This window comes from Globicephala melas, chromosome 11 (assembly GCF_963455315.2).
Source record: "Globicephala melas chromosome 11, mGloMel1.2, whole genome shotgun sequence".
In the NCBI taxonomy this organism is placed as follows: Eukaryota; Metazoa; Chordata; class Mammalia; order Artiodactyla; family Delphinidae; genus Globicephala; species Globicephala melas.
In genome coordinates, this window is record NC_083324.2 from 79351725 (window position 1) to 79370550 (window position 18826).

Sequence of the window (18826 nt, forward strand, 5' to 3'; positions counted from 1 at the left end):
GGACTGACATATACACACTACTATATATAAAATAGATAACTAATAAGAACGTACTGTATAGCACAGGGAACTCTACTCAATACTCTGTAATGACCTAAATGGGTAAAGAATCTAAAAAAGAGTGGATATATATTTATGTATAACTGATTCACTTTGCTATACAGCAGAAACTAACACAATATTGTAAATCGACTATACTCAAAAAAATTAATTAAAAAAACAATATAGATATAGTGATCTCTGAATATCTAAAAAACTAAAATAAAATAAATAGGTGATGTCAGTACTAATTTATCATGTATTTTATTTTTTTTCAAGTTTCTAGATCTGTCCACAGAAAAGGCCTACAAGCAATAATCCAAACATGCTGAGTACCCTCTAGCACTCACCATGGTATGCAGAAATACCATTTCTCACTAAAAGGAACCAGGGCTCCTCAGAGAAATGTCTGGTTCCAGGTCAGAACCGGTACATGTAAGTGGTATATCTGGTACATCTTGTCAAACCAGAGAGTGGGGAAGTTATCCAAGTCTACTAGTGTCATGTTAAAGGACTCAGAAGCCAACATGAAGAGGCTCCCATTGGCCAAAGATGGAATATCTCGAACATGTGTAAAGATTAAAAATGCAGTGGCCTGAAGCACGAAGAAATCTGTAAGTTTGTAATGATACTAAAACAACAACAGCAACCAAAAAAACTCATTGGTTGCCTTGGAGGATTATGGAACTAATTTCGTATTTGCTGATAGCTGGACAGATAAAATCAGGGGGAAAAATCAAGCAATGTTCTGTGATATCACTAGGTAACCAAAGAGTAGATGAGAGGAAGTCTTCCTTCCAGAAACATTCTAATAAATGAAGAAAGAATGACAGAATTAGAATAACACTACTTTGCAATCTCTAAAGAACTAATGGACTTAATTATTAAACATCAAAGACTGCTATCATCACAAAATGAGTCAGACATACTGACATTATGTTCCTCCATTTATGAAACACTATTGAAAAAAATTAAACTTGAACCTGAGCAAGCTTCTAGATTCAACTATTAATTTACAAAAATTCTAGAAGAGAGAGAAACATGTCAAAAACAGGGAATGTGGGCTTCCCTGGTGACGCAGTGGTTGAGAGTCCGCCTGCCAATGCAGGGGACACGGGTTCGTGCCCCCGTCCGGGAAGATCCCACATGCCGCGGAGCGGCTGGGCCCGTGAGCCATGGCTGCTGAGCCTGCGCGTCCGGAGCCTGTGCTCCGCAATGGGAGAGGCCACAACAGCAAGGGGCCCGCGTACTGCAAAACAAACAAACAAACAAACAAAACAGGGATGTAATCAGTGAAATGCAGGCTAAGGAAAACTCTGTCGGACAAATAATCCAGCTTCTGCAACAAATATGTTGCAAGAGGGAAAAGATATATATATGGAGAGGCGGGGAGAGGGGAAGAGAGGAGGAGGAGGAGAGGGAGAGAGAGAGAGAGAGAGAGAGAGAGAGAGAGAGAATGGTGAAATGGAGAAGGAACCCATAAAGGAGATTCAAAAAGACATCATCCCATCGCTATATGAACATATTTTGATCCTAATTAAACAAACTGTAATTTTAAAAAATCATTACATTTACGAGATGAATAGAAATTTAAACATGAGATAATTAATATTAAAGAATTACATTAATTTTTAGATAAGATAATGGCATTGTTATTCTTTTTTAAAAATAATTTTCTTTTAGAAAGCATATTGAAATATTTATGGGTGAAATGATATGATGGCTGGGAACTGCTTCACAATAATACAGGAAAAGGAAAGTGAGAGAAGATATACACGAAACAACATTTGTATGAGTCAAAGTGTTAAAGCTACATGGTGGGTACATGGGAGTTCTTTGTATTATTCTCTCTAAATTTTTTTTGACAATTTCCACAGTGCAAAGTTTTTTTAAAGGTGTTGGGATAAAGTTGGACCGGGTGACGAGAGTAAAGAGGATTTGGAACACATGCTGGGGGTCTTAACCTGGACTTCTAGATTCAAGAAGGGAGGTCTTACCTTGTAGAGAACCTGCCAGTCACTGACCTTGGTGTGGGACAACTTCATGCGTTTAAGAATCAGCTAGAGTCAAACAAGGAGACAGCCGCTGTTTTCCTTCTCCCACCCTAATGCCCCTCAAGATGCCCAGCATCCCTCACCTCCTTCCCCACCTCCCTGCCCCCAACCCCGAGCTCACAGGCACGTTCTTGATGTGACCCAGCAATCGATGCAGCATCTGAGCCATGTCCAGATTCTGGGGTAACAGGAAAAACTGAATGACATCCAGACGGGAATTTAGTTCCTCCAGGTCCTGGGTTGGACGTGTGAACCATAGCCTGGAAGTGAGGGTTGGAGTGAGGAGACCAGAAATTACCTCTGTTCTCATCACTGTCTTGATCTCAATTTGTGAAAAATGTGCATTTGGAGGTCCCTGGGGATTGTGGCGATATGTATCTGCACTGGTAAGTACAGTGTCCTATCTATGCAGGTGTGTTTACTTGCATCTACTGAAAATCTCTGGATGCGAGCACAACTGTGTGTATCTCGGTTTTGATGGATATGACCATGTGTCATTCCATGTGGCTATGTGATGGAGTTTGTCAATATTTTAGAGGGAGAGCAGTGTGTTGAGGCATATGAATGCCAACACTCTAGCTCTCTCTGCAGCTGAGTAGGAGTGAGTCAGAAAGAGTTTGTATATCCGTATTTAGCTGTGAAATAGCACAGACATTCATGTCTTTTCATGTTCTTCCTGTGAAAGTATATAACTGTTCCATGTAGAATAAGTTCTCAATTCGTGATAATGTTCATCCCTGCAGAGAAGAAAGTATTGGGTAGAGATACTTAAAGGGCTTCAATAACGTTGTCTTATTTTTAAATTGGCTAGTGGAAACACAGAGGTTTATATTATTATTATTACCTTTTCTGTGTCTGAGGTTATTTCCTAATAAATTAAATTATTATACAGAAATAAATGTCTCATCTGTGTTGGTCTAATTCTGGGTATCCCTATCTCCCTATGGCTATGAAGAGTGTGAGATTCTACAAGGACCTGGGAGCCCATGGATTCTTTCCCACATTAGAGCAAGCCATTAGGCATATCATTTTGTGTAAGAGCCAACCTGTGGAGACACTGGGGCCTAAGGATGTGTATCTCACACTGTAGTCTACGGCCAGTTACCCTGGGTTAGAACACCCCAGGTTAGAATGAAGTGGAAGACTCATGTGGATTCGAGGGTGGGTTTTAGGCACCTCTGCTCCTTGGCCACAAAGGAGCAGAGGTGTCTGAGGCAGTGTGGGCCAGTCTGTGAATACCCTCCCCACCTGGAGAGCACGAGCCTCATCAAACTTTCTTATAAAACACCTGGGTAGCTCTGACTCATGTACTTCGAGTGCCTGGAGGTCTTAGTCGAGCCAGACTCAAGTCAGCTGAGGGGATGAGGCCCTTAGAAGGTAAGCAAATTGTCCAAAGTCATGCAGCTAGTAAGAAGTACAACTGGATCTCAAACTCAGGTCTCCAGACTGCTAGGACAGTGCTCTTTAGAGCATACTGTGACATTTAGTCACCTTCCAGGTGCCCTGTCTGATCATCAGATTGTGATTCTATGCCCTGCAGGATCCTATCTAAGGAATCTGCACCCCTCCCTCACCTTTAACTCAGTTCTCTTCTCCTTTGAGAATTCCTTCCCTTTCATCCCTGGTTGAGACTAGAGATCTGCGCCTGAAGCACTAGAGAACTTCGAGGTAATTAAATCACCCCACCAATTACCTGAAGATGGCCTCAGAGATAATGCTAAATTAACCTCCAAAAGACATACATTGCAGGGCAGGTGGCATGGGGAAAAGATTGTACACCTGCAGGCTAGCAAAGGTTTCCTGAGTTTTTAGAGATGATGTAACCAGTGTGTTTGCATTCTACTGCATACAAGGCCATGTGCTGAGCTAACAGGAATGGGCCACTGCATAGAGTTCACTCACAGCTATGAGGGCAAGTAGATTCACCAACTAATTCCAACCTGCTGTGATAGTGCAACTAGAAAATATAAACAAGCACTATGTGACCACACAGCAAAGTGCACGTCAGTCTCCTCAGAGGTGCTTGTGAAAGCTTCACCAGAAAGGTGATAGTTGGGTTGCAAGAGGATGTAAGATTTTGACAGGTGGAGAGCAGGGGAAAGACTTTCCAGAGGGAACAGCATTAACAGGGCTTGAGGGGGGATTCCCTGGCGGTCCAGTGGTTAGTACTCCGCACCTTCACTGCTGAGGGCCTGGGTTTAATCCCTCGGTAGGGAACTAAGATCCCATAAGCCGCACGGCCGAAAAAACAAAACAAAACAAAACAAAACATGGGTATGAGGAGGTAAGCCTGGAAATTAAAATTGAGGGGCCCTGAATGCCATACTGCTAAAGATGCGACCCTTAATTATGCAGGTAATGCGGAAACCTCCTGAGGTTTATGTTTTGTTTCTACTTAAGCTTAAAAAAAAGGGGGTGGGGGAGTGACATGCTCAGACCTCTATTTTGGAATGAAGAACAGATTGGAAAAAGAAGCGTTTAGAGGCAGAGAGACCAATTTGAAGGTGAATGCAATGCTCCAGGTTAGAAATGAAGATAGCCAGAATTAGAGAAGAGGAAAGAGGGAGAAGGGGATGGCTGAGAGACATTTCTGGATAGAATCAATAGGTCTCAGGGAATAATTGAATATGGGGGGTGAGGGAGAAGCATCAATCCAAGGTTCAGAGCTTGAGAAGCTATATTGCCAGCAATGCCATTAACCAGAAAAGGGAATGCAGGAAGAGGAACAGGGCCAGTGGGTGTCAGTTTGGATGCTCTGAGTTTGAGCTGCCTGTGGAAATTGCAGGTGGCGATGATGTGCAAAGAGCATTCCACATATGGAGCTCGGAACTAGAGATACAAATTTGAGAGTCCTCAGAGAACAGCTCAAATTTGAAGTGTGTTTTTAATAATTAAAGATATTACCGGGGCTTCCCTGGTGGCGCAGTGGTTGGGAGTCCGCCTGCCATGCAGGGGACACGGGTTTGTGCCCCGGTCCGGGAGGATCCCACGTGCCGCGGAGCGGCTGGGCCCATGGGCCGTGGCCACTGGGCCTGCGCATCTGGAGCCTGTGCTCTGCGGCGGGAGAGGCTGCGGCAGTGAGGGGCCCACGTACCGCAAAAAAAAAAAAAAAAGATATTACCATGTGTACATTGCTGTCTTGTGATTCTGCTTCTGCTGCGTGTATGTGTGAAAGTCCGTGTATCATCAGTGGGTACATGTGCACCTGTGCTGACAACGTAAAATGAGAATAACACTAGCTACCACGTGGGGTCGTTGTAAGGATTAAATGCATTTAGCCAGCACTCAGGAAAGGGCAGTTGTTTTCATTACTACTAAGGGTGGTGTGTTTGAGTCTACAGATTGCCTGCATTAACCTGTAGCACGTGTGTGACTCTTACTCACCTGAGCAGTTTCTCTCCCCACTTACAGCGGCATCTGTTGAGGATTCCTGTTGGGAGTTGGGGTATGGAGTGAGCCTGTTATAAGCAGGGTCAGGGAAAGGAATGTATGGACGTGTCTAAGCTGAGGCATCAGGGTCAGAGGTTTGGGTGTTCAGCTGGCTGGCCTGGGGAGCGTTCCCCAGATACAGGACACAAAGGCAGCCAAAGCCAGAGTGTGGCCACAAGTCTGAGCCGGGATTACCTTACATGGGCTTGGGGGAGGAATGGGCACTCACAGGAACACTCAGCCAGAAAAATATGCAGAGCAGGCATAATTAGACTCACAAAAAGCCCAACACATACACGTAAACATTAGACACAACCCACTGAGATGCACGGTGAAACCATGTGGTTACTTGGGGTGATGTCCCCAATACACCCTAAAGCCTGAAACTATAAGAGATAAAGACTCTATGCAAAGCAAACATGGGAGTTATACAGTTATATAACTCTCCTCTATACATAGGGCCTCCCAAAGTCCCTAGACAGGTACACCACTAGTAGAAATATTCATACAAACCCAAGGAATAAACATGGAATTGGTAGAGTAAGAAATGATATGCAAATGACACTGGACAACTATACTGGACAAGGTTTCAGGAAGATGCCCAAACTGAGGGAGGGTACAAAGAGGATAATAAAGCTGGATTGGGACATCCTTGGTAGCGCAGTGGTTAAGAATCCACCTGCCAATGCAGGGGACACGGGTTCGAGCTCTGATCTGGAAAGATCCCACATGCCGCAGAGCAACTAAGCCCGTGCACCACAACTACTGAGCCTGCGCTATAGAACCTGCGAGCTACAACTACTGAGCCCACGCGTGGCAAATACTGAAGCCCCCGCGCCTAAAGCCCGTGCTCCGCAACAAGAGAAGCCACCACAATGAGAAGCCCGCGCACTGCAGTGAAGAGCAGCCCCTGTTTGCTGCAACTAGAGAAAGCCTGAGTGCAGCAACGAAGACCCAAGGCAGCCAAAAATTAAAAAAATTAAGAAAAAAAAAAAAGAAGCTGGATTGGAGCAGAAGAGACAGCTGGCAATGGGGTGAAGTGGAAAGAGAGGGACTGGGATACATCTTTGGAGGCAGCTGTTTTTCTGGCAGGCCTGTGTAGTGTGGGATGAGGGAGGGGGCAAACCTACCAAAGAGGCTGAGCCCCTCCTTGAGTCCACTGGCCACTTTGTACACTGAGGGGTGAGGCTCACTCTTAAATATCTGCAGAACACTATCAGGGAGAAATTAGGGTAATTTGTATTTTAAAAGGCAATTGAGAAAATGGAATGGGGATTGGGAACACCTCCTGAGATGAAGTCTTGATGTAAGGTTTGTCCCTCACTGCTCTCTGCCTCAGTTTCTCCCTTTAGAAAAGGAGGGTGACACTTTGTGCTTTTCTTCTTCTCTCCCCTCACCCCCCTTCTCTTTCCTTCAGAGAGAGAGCTCTTAATAGCCCCAGGATTAAAGAAATTGGAGCCCCGTTAAGGATTATTACAGCATTAAGCTTAATCCTTCTCCCTCCCCAAAGATGACAGCCTGCCTCCATCTCCTTACCTGTAAGTGTCTTGATCTATGCTCACCAGATGTGTCCTGAGGACAGAAAACAAGCAGAAAGGAAGGTGGCTGGGGTATGTGAGGTGTGAGTTCATTCTTAAGTTATATCCGCTTAGCTCTCCTTCAAGAGTACTGTCTCAGTTTTCTCCCCAGAGCTCCACACCCTCAGGAGTTCCTGTGTGTCCTAGAGCACTTTACCAGATGGGTCACTGCCAATGCCCCCCATCCCGTCTTACTTTCCAGGCCTCCCAATCCCACTTTACTTTGGTTGAGGTTAGGGTAAATGACCTACAACGCAAATTTCTTAAAGCCTAGGATGGGGATGCTGACGTTATAGTCTTCCAGTTCAACCCCGATTCTTCTTCGACCCAAGAACTTCAGCAGCCCTCCAAGTGCTCGAACCTAGGAGGGGATCAGTAATGGAGGTGGGGTAAATCCCAACGTCTTGGAGGCTGGACGACACCAGGGAAAACTATTATTTTCCAGGGCTGGGCTAGTATCTCCCAGGACTCAAACCTAGTCTCCAGGTGCTTGTGCCTTTCTCTAACCTGCTGCAACCCAGCCCTTACCTTGTGGGACCCATCTCACCGTGAGGAGGCAGTCAAAGGGGATGATGGAGGAGAGGAAGAGGATTTTCTCAGTGGCGGTCATGGAGTCTGGTATGAAGGAGTAGTTTCCAGAAAGGAGGCGCTGTTTGCTTATCTCCAGGCCTATTTTGAGGGAAGAAGGGAGGGAAAGATCTTATAGCCCGATTCTTCACCTTATTTTAAGAATGAGAAAACAGAAGCAAGAGAGATGATGTGGCTTGCCAAATTCACACAGGCAGCTAATGGAAAGCTGAGACAAGAGCCAAATTTTCAGACTCTTTATTCTACATACACTTTAAAAAGGGTTGGCTGGGAACATAAACTGAGAAAGATAAATGGCTCAGGAGAGTAAGATATCTGTCTGGAATTGGGGACTTGGGGTCAAAAAAATCATATTAACAGAGGAACTAATAACATGAATGCCCTAACATCTAATTTAGGATAGAACATTCCCTGTCCTTTTTGCAAAACCCGGGAAGGTTATGGAAGTGTCTTCTAGATGAACGAGGTCACTGAGACAGTGCCTTTTTTTTTTTTTTTAAGGGGTAAATGGTTTTGGCTTAAAGGGGAAAATGCCAACAATCAAAGCTGACCAAAAAGTGTTACTACTCCCTCTTCTCACGGAAGGCACTCATCCCTAGACAAGCCTAAGCTGCAGGTTATTAAAGGCTAGGGATTAGGAGAGATCGTGGGGAGACTGGTCATGGGGCTTGAAGAACACAAAGGTTTAGAATGAGATAGGGCTGAGGGGAGACCTCTGATGATGAAGGTGGAGTTAGGAGAAAGGGTCAGAAAACCGGGATGGGGGATTGGGCAAAGCAAAAGGGAGGAGATACCAAAATCCACACTTGGCAAAAGTATGATTTCAGGTCTCTTAGGCTCTCTGTGCTCTTGGGAGGCTGTGAGGGAGGCAAAGAAAGAGCCATCAGTCTGTACATCTCAGTCCTTCTGCCGCTGTCCCACTTTCCCTCTCACCCAATTCTGGTCTCCTGGCTGTAGCTCCCCCCAAGACCCTTTAGTCTCCTGGAACATTCCATAATTTAGTCCTTCCCCATTTTCCCTCTCTCCCTTACCCAGTCCTTACCAAGCTTCCCCAGAAACCGAGTCATATTCTCATCCTGTTTGGCGCTCGTGACAACAGACTGGGGATCGATTTCATCCAGAACTCGGAATGAGAATGGAGACCAAATGAGTTCAAGGATCTTTATCTTTTGACTAAGAGGGAACCCGTAGCCCTCCCCTTGCTATCTCCCTTCACCCCTCAGAAACTTATTTCCTCCCTCTAAGAGTAGGGAGTGCCCCCCACATTGGGAGCATAAGTCGGAGTCAGACATGAGATTAGAAAAGGAAGGAGTAGTAAGACTGATGGGGTGGTGGGAGGGAAGAGGGGTGCCCAGGAGATTATCACTAGACTGTAGACCCTTAAAGGACAGACATGACTGATTTGCCCAGGACCGTATCTCCAGCTCCTGGTACATTTGTGAATAATGAGATGAATTCCTAAAAACAACAAAGGGGGCCTCTAGGAGTCAACTAATAAAAATAGATTGAGTCAGGTAAGGACCTACGAGTGAAATACGCTTCTAATCCCAGAGAGGAATTCCTAGTTCCGTCCTCACCTCTCTGGAGCAGCTGGAGGCTCTCGTGGTCTGGGGCATCTGGCATAAAGTAGATGGTGGAGTCACTAGTGTCATAGTAGGCAATGCCCAGGTACCCTGAGCTCCACAGCACACACAGATGAATCTGTCCGGCAAGGAAGAAAGGAAACTAATATTTGAACCAACCACTCGTTAAGTGCAGGGTTGAGGCATGCCTTATTTAATTTTAATTATTTTATCAACTCTCTGAGATAGGCATCGTCACCCCCATTCAGTCGATGTGAAAGCGACATTCAGCGGAGGGAAGTGACTGGCCCCTCTCTTGTTCCCAGCCCCGTTACAGGCTAACAATCAGACGTTCCTATCAACTCCCTGCTCTCCAGATTCGAGCTCTGGCCCCTCAGACATCGCCTCTCCACCCCGCCCCCAGACCTCCGCGGGCTCCTCCTCGTCCTCCTCCTCGGCCTCCCGGGGCTCCGGCACTGGGGCCGGGCTGGGGAAGCTGGCCGAGGCCTCCCTGGGTCCCGGTCCCTGCGGCGTCCTGCCTGGGGTCGCTCCTACGGAGGCCATGGCCTTGGAGGCTCTGTGGATGAAGCAAATGAAGGCGGTTCAGGAGCGAGATCTCACCCGCGAGGAGGCGGGGGTCGCGGGGCGCACAGAAATGCAACTCCACTGAGAACTAATGGGAGAGGGCTGAGGGGCAGGGCTGCTAGGGCCTTCGAGAGCTGTGGTCACAGGTGCAGGGCATCTGGAGGGGCGACTTCTCGGGTATTTAACTAAAGTACAGACTGTGGAAAACACCACTCGCCCCACCCTTATTCCTGTCACGCGGAGGTTGTATTTGGAGACAGTCTGAGGGTCCTGTGGGACAAGTTTTGCACGCCTCCTCTCTCCGCCCCTGCCAACCAAGCCCCCAAGATCACAGCCTCACGCTCTTGACTTCCCCACCCAGTTGCGGACAGCTCGCGGCGTTTTCCCGCCTTTTCAGTCACCTGGGTCGCGACGTGCGCGAGACCGCGTCACTAAACGCCGCGGGCCTGCGGGAGGGTGCGCCGACGCGAGGGCGGGGTGCGCGCGCACACGCCCCGCCTTCTTAGCCGCTATTGGTCGAAGAGACCCGGATCCTGCCTAGAGATCCAACAGAGCGAGAGGGAGGAGGGGACCGCAGAGAAGGCTGGACGATGACTGGCCTATTCGCATATGGGGCGGTGCCAGAACGTTCAAACTTCCCGCCCTCTGCTGTTGCCTAGCAACCGGGCCTCTGGCCCTTGATTGACACGGGGTGGAGCCTGTGAGAAGGTCCTTAGCAGAGCTGGAGTCAGAGCCCGCGGAACTGGTCTAGGGGCGTTGGGTAATCTGGAGAGGAGGCCGACCTTAAAGGAACAGAGACACGTTTTGGGGCGGTTTTTGTTTTTGTTTTTGTTTTTTCTGGAGAGTGGAGATAAGCAACATTAATTCAACCTATGCCAACAATTCTAACTTAATATTTATAATGAGCTTAGAACAGTGCCTGGCAAACATAGTAAGAACTACGTGAGTGTTTTAAATAAATAAGCGGAAATAAGAAGCGAGACTCCTATCTCAGCCCACCTTTGCCTGTTTCCTGGGTGCAGAGTATGATCACTCCCATAGGGACACCACAGGGCCTAATTAATAATTTCAGCGCCCCAAGAGAAGTTGGAAGCATTCGACACACACACACATACACACACACACACACACACACACACACACACACCCCTAAGGACAGAAGGGTGTCATTCATTCATTCTGGGCCAGGTGGTGGACTCAAAACAGGGAACGTAATTAAATCCCTACTCCATGAGCCTAATTTTTGAGTGTGTGTGTCTGAGGGGAGGAGAAGCAAGGAGATAGTGAAGGAGAAAGAAATAAACAATCATATACTTTTAAAAACACCTCTTAAAATACATCTTCACCCCCAGCTTTGTTCTGGGTACTCTGAGATGCGGAGATCCCACCCAAGAGCTTAGGAAAGATGGTAACCTGGCTCTGCTAACCAATGATTGGAAAATCCCTTCTAGTGAGAAAGGTGGGGGAGTGAGTTAACGGCTAGGTTAATGGTTACCCCTGGCAAATTGTTTAGCAATGGGGCTATGGAAACCTGAAGGAGGCCAGGTGACAGCTCTAAGGAGTGTTGGGGAGGGACACACGTTCCAATCTGGGGTGGGAAGAGATTAGGGACCGGTTTACCAACCTGAGGAAGGGGAGGGAGTGGAAAGAAAGGCTGGGGAAGAAAAGGGGAGATACTGAGATAGGAGAAAAGCAGGGGCAAGGAGATTGAGATGGGAGGGAAACTTCTTTGATGCAGGATTTGGGGGTATAGCCCCTGGCTTCAAACCCATGCGGCACTGATGGATGGTACCAGGAGAGGGCAGCATTACCTGTTGTTACCTGAGAAGTTAAGGAAAAATACTTTGTGGGTAGCCATGCCAGCTAGCCAAAGTCAATATTGATCAAGGCAGCTCTAGCTATAAAAGCTGTAGGGAAAGAGAGGCAGGGGAGAAGCTGTCAAACCTGTCTGAGCTCAGGGCTGGCCCCATTTGCCTGAGGCTTCTCCCAGAAGGGAGACTTTTGTGGGGCAGATTCTCTGGTGGACATGGACCAGCTGGAGCAGAAAAGGACCCTGAGAAGTAGCGCTGCTTTGACCTCCCTTCCTCAGATGGAAGGGGTCATGTGTGCAGATTTTGAGGGTCACCCTGGAGGAGACTCCCCACCAACAAACACATACTCGTTGAATCATTCTACATCCTTATCAGATGTTACAATTCAAGGGAGCAAACACCAAATATATCCCCTCTGTGAGGAGGACAGAGAAAGGCCTTCCTCCATGGAGGAGAAAACCCACAGAAGAGGAAGCATGAGAGGAAACCGCTAACTGCTGGTTCCAGCACCTCTCTTCACTCCACCCCCTCCTCCCCCAACTCTCTCCCTTTCTTTAAGTTTCAAGCCCTGTTTTGCTCCTATGTCCTTGCATTCCACCATGATTTTCTGAAACTGTAGGTGTCCTGTTAGACAGAGGGTGGTGAGGAAGAAAGGGATGGCTGGATAGGAGAGAGATTCAAATGTGGAGGCTGGCATATGTCCAGTCTGGAGGACATATTTTTGGGCTATTTTTCAGCAGATCATAAAGGGTTTGATAGAACCTCCAAAATCAAGGTTATTGGGGAGGGAGGGAGAGAGCTCTTCTTCCTCTGTCCTCCCTACTTCTTTCTTTCTTTCTTTATGTATTTATTTATTTTTGGCTGCATTGGGTCTTCATTTGTGCGTGCGGTCTTCTCATTGCGGTGGCTTCTCTTGTTGCGGAGTCCTTAGTCCTTCTGAGAACTCCACTCACACTATTCTGTCTGATCTTCACTTTTTTCCCCCATGATAGGACCAACTACCACCAGCCCCTAGCATCGGTGCAGCTCTACTCTGGGGCCATAATAACCCCATGCTTCCACCCTAACTCCAAGGCAACCCGTCAGTGATAAAAGGGCAAGGGGCACAGGAAAGGGCCCCAGACCGGGGTGGCGGGGGGCAGAAGTAGAAGCATTAAAGCTGACCAGGCTACGGAGCGGGAGAGTACCTCCGCCAGTGATGAAGCCCCTTGGCTCAGCTTCCGGTTTCCCCAGCACAAGGCCTGGTTATCTCCTTTCCCCACCCCTGCCCTACCTCTCACCGCTCTCTTCCTCCAACCCAGGCTTCCACTTGCAAGTCCCTCTCCTGGGCCACAGTCCTAGCAACCCAGAATTTGGACTGGAGTTCCGAGGGAACTTGGAGAAAGTAATAAAGGACCACCTTTCCCTTCTATAATTTATTCCCTTTCTGGGCCCTCAGGGACGTGCTCAAGCAGTCGGTGTCAGATTTCTTGTGTGAGGGTTGAGTGGGAGTGTAATCTGATTAATGAAGCAGGGAAACTGAGGCAGAAAAAAGTCCCTTGTTCAAGGAGACTGGCAGGGACACAAGAAGTTTCCCAGGATTCCCTCTCCTCAACACCCCCTTCCCCATCATCTGGGAGACCTGAGGCTCACCCCTCCGGGCCCACTCCCTAGGTCATCGTGTTCCGCCCCCGCGCCTGTCCCCTCCGCAGGTTCAGGGCGGGGCGGTCCGTGAGTCAGCTCCCAGATCCAGCCCAGGAGGGGGTAGAGCTAGATCCGCTGGGTGTGGAGTACGCTGGACTGGTCGAAAGGCCGCGTCTGGAGTGAGCGGGTCTGATCGGGCTCTTGCGGTGCTGCAGGGCGAGTAGTCCCAGGTCTGGGGGAGAGAATCTTTTCTGTGAGACCGCCTTCTCCCTGGCCCCGCCCCCTCCCAGTTCCCCCAGAGACGGCCGCTTCCTGGTCCCCGTCGCAACCATGGCCGAAGAACAACCGCAGGTCGAATTGTTCGTGAAGGTAAGAACACCTTCTCCCTCCTAGGCCCCCCTCCGAGTTACTGGAAGGCAACTTGCACTTTTCCCCAGCTCTAGCCTTAACTCCCTAATCCCTTTTCTCTTTGATCCCCACCCCCAAGCCCACGTGCAGTCTTTAGGGCGTGTGTGGCAGGGGCCTGGGGTGGTGGTGGCCGGGGTTTGGGAGGGGAAGACAATTGATGTGTGCGTGGGTAATGAGAAATCTAGGCTCAACCCTGAAAAGTTTGTAGAACTGCAAGTTTCCAGCAGCCTGAAGGACAGGAAAGTAGAGAAAAGGGAGGGTTCCCAGGAGCTGAGAAGATTGACGGGAGTGGGTGTGGGGGGACAGCTGATAGGAGGACCGAGAGAGAAGGGGGCAGCAGGAGACCTACAGGCTTTGGGTGGGACAGAGGGAAACATCCGGATGAGGGCCCTACAAGAAGATCAGAGGGTGAGGAGCATAGTGGGGGAGACTTGGATGGGGGGGTGTCGGGGCGGGGGAGGTTTCAAGGAAGAGGGTGTGGTCCGGAGGCCTGGGAGTGGGACCAGGTGAACTGGGAAGAATTGGTGGGGTGGAAAGAGACGGGAGAGGGGGAGTAGAGTTCCAGAAGCTGGCTCAGAGAGGTGATGGGGTCGAGAATGAGTGTTCTGAGGACTTGGAGAAGCGAGAGAAAGGGTGGTGGCGAGGAGATGAGAGTTGAGTTGTGGCTACCGCGAGGGTAGATGGGGAGAGAGCAGAAGGAGGAGAGCTGAGTTAGGGCGTTTAGGGTTTGGGGGTTACAAAAACAGAAGAAAAAGAGTCGCCCCAGCTCTGTGCTCTCTGCGGGTGTGGATGAGGAGAGGTGGTCCCAAGGCATTTGCATATCGAAACCGCAGGCTGCCGTTTCCTCCCCGCTCCCTTCCCCACTAGCACTGCATTCTCTCCCCTCTCTGGATCTCTTCTTTGTGCCCCTCCCTCCCTTTAGCGACCTCCCCCTCCGTCGGTAACTCCCGGTTCACACATTCTCCCCACCCTTCGCTTTCCTGCCTCCTTTCTCTCCACTTCCCCGCTTTTGTTCATCTAGCCTTTGTGTGTTCCAGCCCGTTTCTCCCTCTCCTTTATGCTGGGGCTTCTCCGGTAGCCATTCCCTCTCCCTCAGACATGCCTGGGTCGACCCCCTTAGGTGTGGTCCCCACCTCACTCTCACACTTGCCTCGGGGGCTATTTTTATCTTTACTCCTGGGTGAGTCTGCGCTCTAGAGATTCCAGCCCTGGGTCCTGTGTGAGGAAGATTATCCAGAGCCAGGGGACTTGTCCTGGGAAACCCCAGCTGTGCCCAGGGAAGAGGGAGGTGGCCTTCGCTGCCCAGGCCCTGGCCTTCGCTGCCCAGGGACCAGCCTCACAGGTCCCTGCCCCCACTGCTTGCCAGGAAGGAAGCTGCTGAGACCGGAGACACAGTGAGATGAATCACCCTCAGCTAACGGGGAGGTGTCCTTTGGGGGATGAGGTCACTACTTGCAGATTAGAGGGCAGCCCCCCTCTGCAAGGCCCTCCACATCTCTAGGACGAGGCTCTGAGCCCCTTGACTCCCCACCCAGCTGCTTGGGTAGAGGTATAGGGAACCAGAACTCCTGCTGCCAAACCCTGCCCCACCTCTCCTGTTCTCAGGCTCTACTCCATTCAGGAATCCAGGCCTCTAGCCCACAACTCTAGCCTCACCAAAGTCCCTCTCTAGGCGTTATTTCATGGGTGGATGTGAGAATTAAATGAGTTTTTGTATGTGAAGTGCTTAGGATAGTACAGAGAAAACTAACTACATCACCATTAGTGTTCCCTCTCTAGGGTCCAAATCCTCCAAGTTCTCCAAAGCCCATTCCCTCTGCCTACCTCCATCCGTCCTCAACTCTCTAGGGAACCAGAAGCCTACCTTTGCAGAAGATACTCTCTGCATCTTAGGTTTGACCCAGACCCCAGGGTAGAGAGCCCAGTTCTGGAGGGGTGCTTTTAGCGGTGAGACTGAGTATGTGTCATGACTAGGCAGAAACCAGCTAGGTCTGGGAGTAGGAGATGCAGAGAATGGCCTGGGGATGAGTGGGGTGCACCAGGCCTAACCTTGGGCTGGGGTTGCTTTCCAGGCTGGCAGTGACGGGGCCAAGATCGGGAACTGCCCCTTCTCCCAGAGACTGTTCATGGTGCTCTGGCTCAAGGGAGTCACCTTCAATGTCACCACTGTTGACACCAAAAGGTAGGTGCACTTCTGTTCCTCTAAACTCCCTTGTGCACACACACATGCACACTTACACACTCACCCACCTGAGTCCTTCCATCCTGAACTGTTTTCCCCTCTATCAGGAGTCTCTTTTCCATGTGTCTCCATCTCTCCTTTCTGGGTCTCCCTAACTCCCTTTTCCCGTCTTAATGCCTGGTCTCTCCTCCAGGCGGACTGAGACGGTGCAGAAGCTGTGCCCAGGAGGGCAGCTCCCATTCCTGCTGTATGGCACTGAAGTGCACACAGACACCAACAAGATTGAGGAATTTCTGGAGGCGGTGCTGTGCCCTCCCAGGTATAGAGGAACTTGGAAAGGGGAGTAGGGGAGCTGGGAGACTCTGGGAGAGAGAGGTTGAAGAAATGAAAAACAGAGATGGTGGTGGGGCTGTGGCAGGGGAGCTGAGGTTCCTCCTCAGAAGATATCTTATCCTGTTTGTCCCATTGGCTTCCAGGTACCCCAAGCTGGCAGCTCTGAACCCTGAATCCAACACAGCTGGGCTGGACATATTTGCCAAATTCTCTGCCTACATCAAGAATTCAAACCCAGCTCTCAATGATAGTGAGTCTTGTGGGTTGGAGGCCTGGGTCCTAGGAGGAATAGGAAAGATCCAGTGATTAGGGGCACCTGGACATTCAGATACCCTGAATGCTGGCAAATCTTACTTCAATTAAAAAAAAAAAAAAAAGAGAGTCAGTGAGAGAGAGAGAGAGAGAGAGAGAGACTCTAGATCCAGATGACCTGAGTACAAATTCTAGTAGCTGTGTGACTTTGGGGAATTCATTGAACTTCTCTGTACATCCATTTCCAGATCTATAAAATGAGGATAACAGTACCTACTTCATGGGTTGATGTGAGAATTAAATGAGTTTTTGTGTGTAAATTGCTTAGAATAACACAGAGAAAATGAACTACACTAGTGTTAGCTATTATTATTTTGGACTGGCCTCACCATTAGTGTTCACCCCCTCATGGGCCTTCTTGGACTATGTCAGTCTTCTGATGTTCTTACCAACTCCCTTCTCTTGCACAGACCTGGAGAAGGGACTCCTGAAAGCCCTGAAAGTTTTAGACAATTACTTGACATCCCCTCTCCCAGATGAAGTAGATGAGACCAGCGCTGAGGATGAGGGCATCTCTCAGAGGAAGTTTCTGGACGGCAATGAGCTCACTCTGGCTGACTGCAACCTGTTGCCAAAGCTCCACATAGTACAGGTGAGTGGTCACTGTGGGAGGAGAGGGTGGTCGCTGGGATGGCTCTTTAAGGGTCTCCCACGCAGGCTTCCCATGACAATCACTCCAAAGGTGCTTTCTTTCTTAGGGTGGTTTTCAATAGCAGACACCACCCCATTCCTTCTCTGCTGTCTTTGCTGGCAAGACCACTACTTGAGAGAATTACATTCCACGATGCAAGGTGTGGGTGCAAACAGACTGGCCTAGGGTAACACATCCCAGTGTTACTTTCAAGAATGCTCTTCCTGTCTCTGTCATTCCCAGATCCCCAGATCAGAGAGCAGGCTTTTCCTAAAATCAAAGTTTTAAGTCTATAGCTTCAGTCTCCACTTCCTCTTGTGGAAGATGAAAACTGCTGGTTCCCGTGTTTTTGTCATAGTTCAAAGCTACGGTTTAGTTTCTGAAATGTGGGCCCAGTGTCAGTCTGCTGCAGAACTGTGTACTGAAAATCTCTGTACTAGGCACGAAAAGACAAGATATGTGGTGATTGGTCCTTGCCCTCAAAGGATCTGAAATCTAGCTGAGAAGATAAAACATTCACATGATTAATAATACATGATTAAAAGCCAAATGAAAAGTAGAAAAAAGTTGCTGTGGAAATTCAAGAGGAGAGTTTTATGGTTTGTGAATTATATTTCAAAATCAAGAGGGGAAAACTAGCACCATGGACTGGGGTGGCCTGAAAAGGGGCTGGTTATAAATGGCCAGGATTTCAGTAAGCGGAGAGGATGGGTGAAGGCCTTACAAGACAGTGAGGAGTTAAGAAAGATGATTGAAGATGATTTATATGGGAGATAAGAATCATCGGAAGAGAAACCAGATAGTGGACCTACTTGAATGCCTGGATTTTATCATGAAGCCTTGGGATAAGGGAAAGACCAAGAGCATGGCAGCCAATGTCACTTTCCTGAAGCTAAACCTACTGGTTCTCCTCTCCCCACCCCTAGGTGGTATGTAAGAAGTACCGAGGATTCTCCATTCCGGATGTGTTTCGGGGAGTGCATAGGTACCTGCGCAATGCCTATGCTCGGGAAGAGTTTGCCTCCACCTGTCCAGATGATGAGGAGATCGAGCTGGCCTATGAGCAAGTGGCCAAGGCCCTCAAATAAGCCCCTCCTGGAGCTCCCTCGCCCCCCTCCATTTTCTCCACAAAGGCCCTGGGTGGTTTCCACATGGTTACCCAATGGACACACTCCAAAATGGCCAGTGGGCATAGAATCCTGGAGCACCTGTGCAGGGCTTGCTGGGGGGGATGAGGAGAAAGGAGGGGGGATCTGGGTGAGATTTTTACTATGGGGTGGGTAGGACAACGTATTTCAGTAATAAAGTACAGAATGAAAATCTAGTGCTTTGGGACTTCCCTGGTGGTACAGTGGTTAAGAATCCACCTGGCAATGCAGGGAACATGGGTTCGAGCCTTGGTCCGGGAAAATCCCACATGCCACGGAGCAGCTAAGCCTGTGCGCCACAACTACCGAGCCTGTGCTCCAGAGCCTGTGAGCCCGGGTGCAAAAACTACTGAAGCCCGCGCGCCTAGAGCCGGTGCTCCCGCAACAAGAGAAGCCACCGCAATGAGAAGCCCGCGCACCGCAACAAAGAATAGCAGCCCCTGCTCCGCAACTAGAGAAAGCCCGCGCATATCGATGAAGACCCAACGCAGCCAAACATAAATAAATAATTTTAAAGGAAAAAAGAAAATCTAGTGTTTTTACA

At 48.9% G+C, this 18826-nt stretch overlaps 3 protein-coding genes across 34 annotated transcripts in view; 2 read left to right on the plus strand and 1 right to left on the minus strand.

Moving 5' to 3' along the window:
* The window catches only part of VWA7 (von Willebrand factor A domain containing 7), a 22396-nt gene extending 19414 nt beyond the window's left edge, over positions 1-2982 (plus strand). For both annotated transcript variants that reach the window (XR_009565963.2, XR_009565964.2), the window contains one exon: positions 319-2982. The gene's annotated coding sequence lies outside the window, so the exon portion shown is untranslated. The remainder of the gene's footprint in view (positions 1-318) is intronic.
* The window catches only part of MSH5 (mutS homolog 5), a 17635-nt gene extending 7331 nt beyond the window's left edge, over positions 1-10304 (minus strand). For 23 of the 31 annotated variants that reach the window (XR_009565959.1, XR_009565956.1, XR_009565958.1 and 20 more), the window contains exons 1-13: positions 10236-10304; positions 9676-9826; positions 9265-9388; positions 8730-8810; positions 8482-8544; positions 7647-7768; positions 7351-7460; positions 7059-7094; positions 6653-6735; positions 5478-5523; positions 4998-5162; positions 2215-2353; positions 2037-2099 (exon numbers count right to left, since the gene is read on the minus strand). Coding sequence is in view for 25 of the 31 variants with exons in the window: in XM_060308564.1 (XP_060164547.1) it covers positions 2037-2099; positions 2215-2353; positions 4998-5162; positions 5478-5523; positions 6653-6735; positions 7059-7094; positions 7351-7460; positions 7647-7768; positions 8482-8544; positions 8730-8810; positions 9265-9388; positions 9676-9813 (1170 nt within the window). In the remaining 6 variants the exon portion in view is untranslated. The other 8 variants (XM_060308563.1, XM_030850570.2, XM_060308558.1 and 5 more) reach the window with 6 other exon arrangements.
* A 3097-nt stretch (positions 10305-13401) lies between these two features.
* On the plus strand, positions 13402-18793 carry CLIC1 (chloride intracellular channel 1). The gene is made up of 6 exons (XM_030850584.3): positions 13402-13637; positions 15749-15858; positions 16052-16177; positions 16335-16441; positions 16914-17095; positions 18061-18793. Exons 1-6 carry the CDS (start codon positions 13599-13601, stop codon positions 18220-18222), a joined length of 726 nt encoding a protein of 241 aa, XP_030706444.1. The 5' UTR covers positions 13402-13598; the 3' UTR covers positions 18223-18793.
* Positions 18794-18826: the final 33 nt, after the last annotated feature.

What these genes read in the sequence shown, in the direction of transcription:
- CLIC1 (XM_030850584.3), top strand. Translation starts at nt 13,599, where the DNA reads ATGGCCGAAGAACAACCGCAGGTCGAATTGTTCGTGAAG. An exon ending in ACCACTGTTGACACCAAAAG is followed by an intron (nt 15,859 to 16,051) that starts GTAGGTGCACTT and finishes TCTCTCCTCCAG; the next exon opens with GCGGACTGAGACGGTGCAGA. An exon ending in CAAAGCTCCACATAGTACAG is followed by an intron (nt 17,096 to 18,060) that starts GTGAGTGGTCAC and finishes CCCCACCCCTAG; the next exon opens with GTGGTATGTAAGAAGTACCG.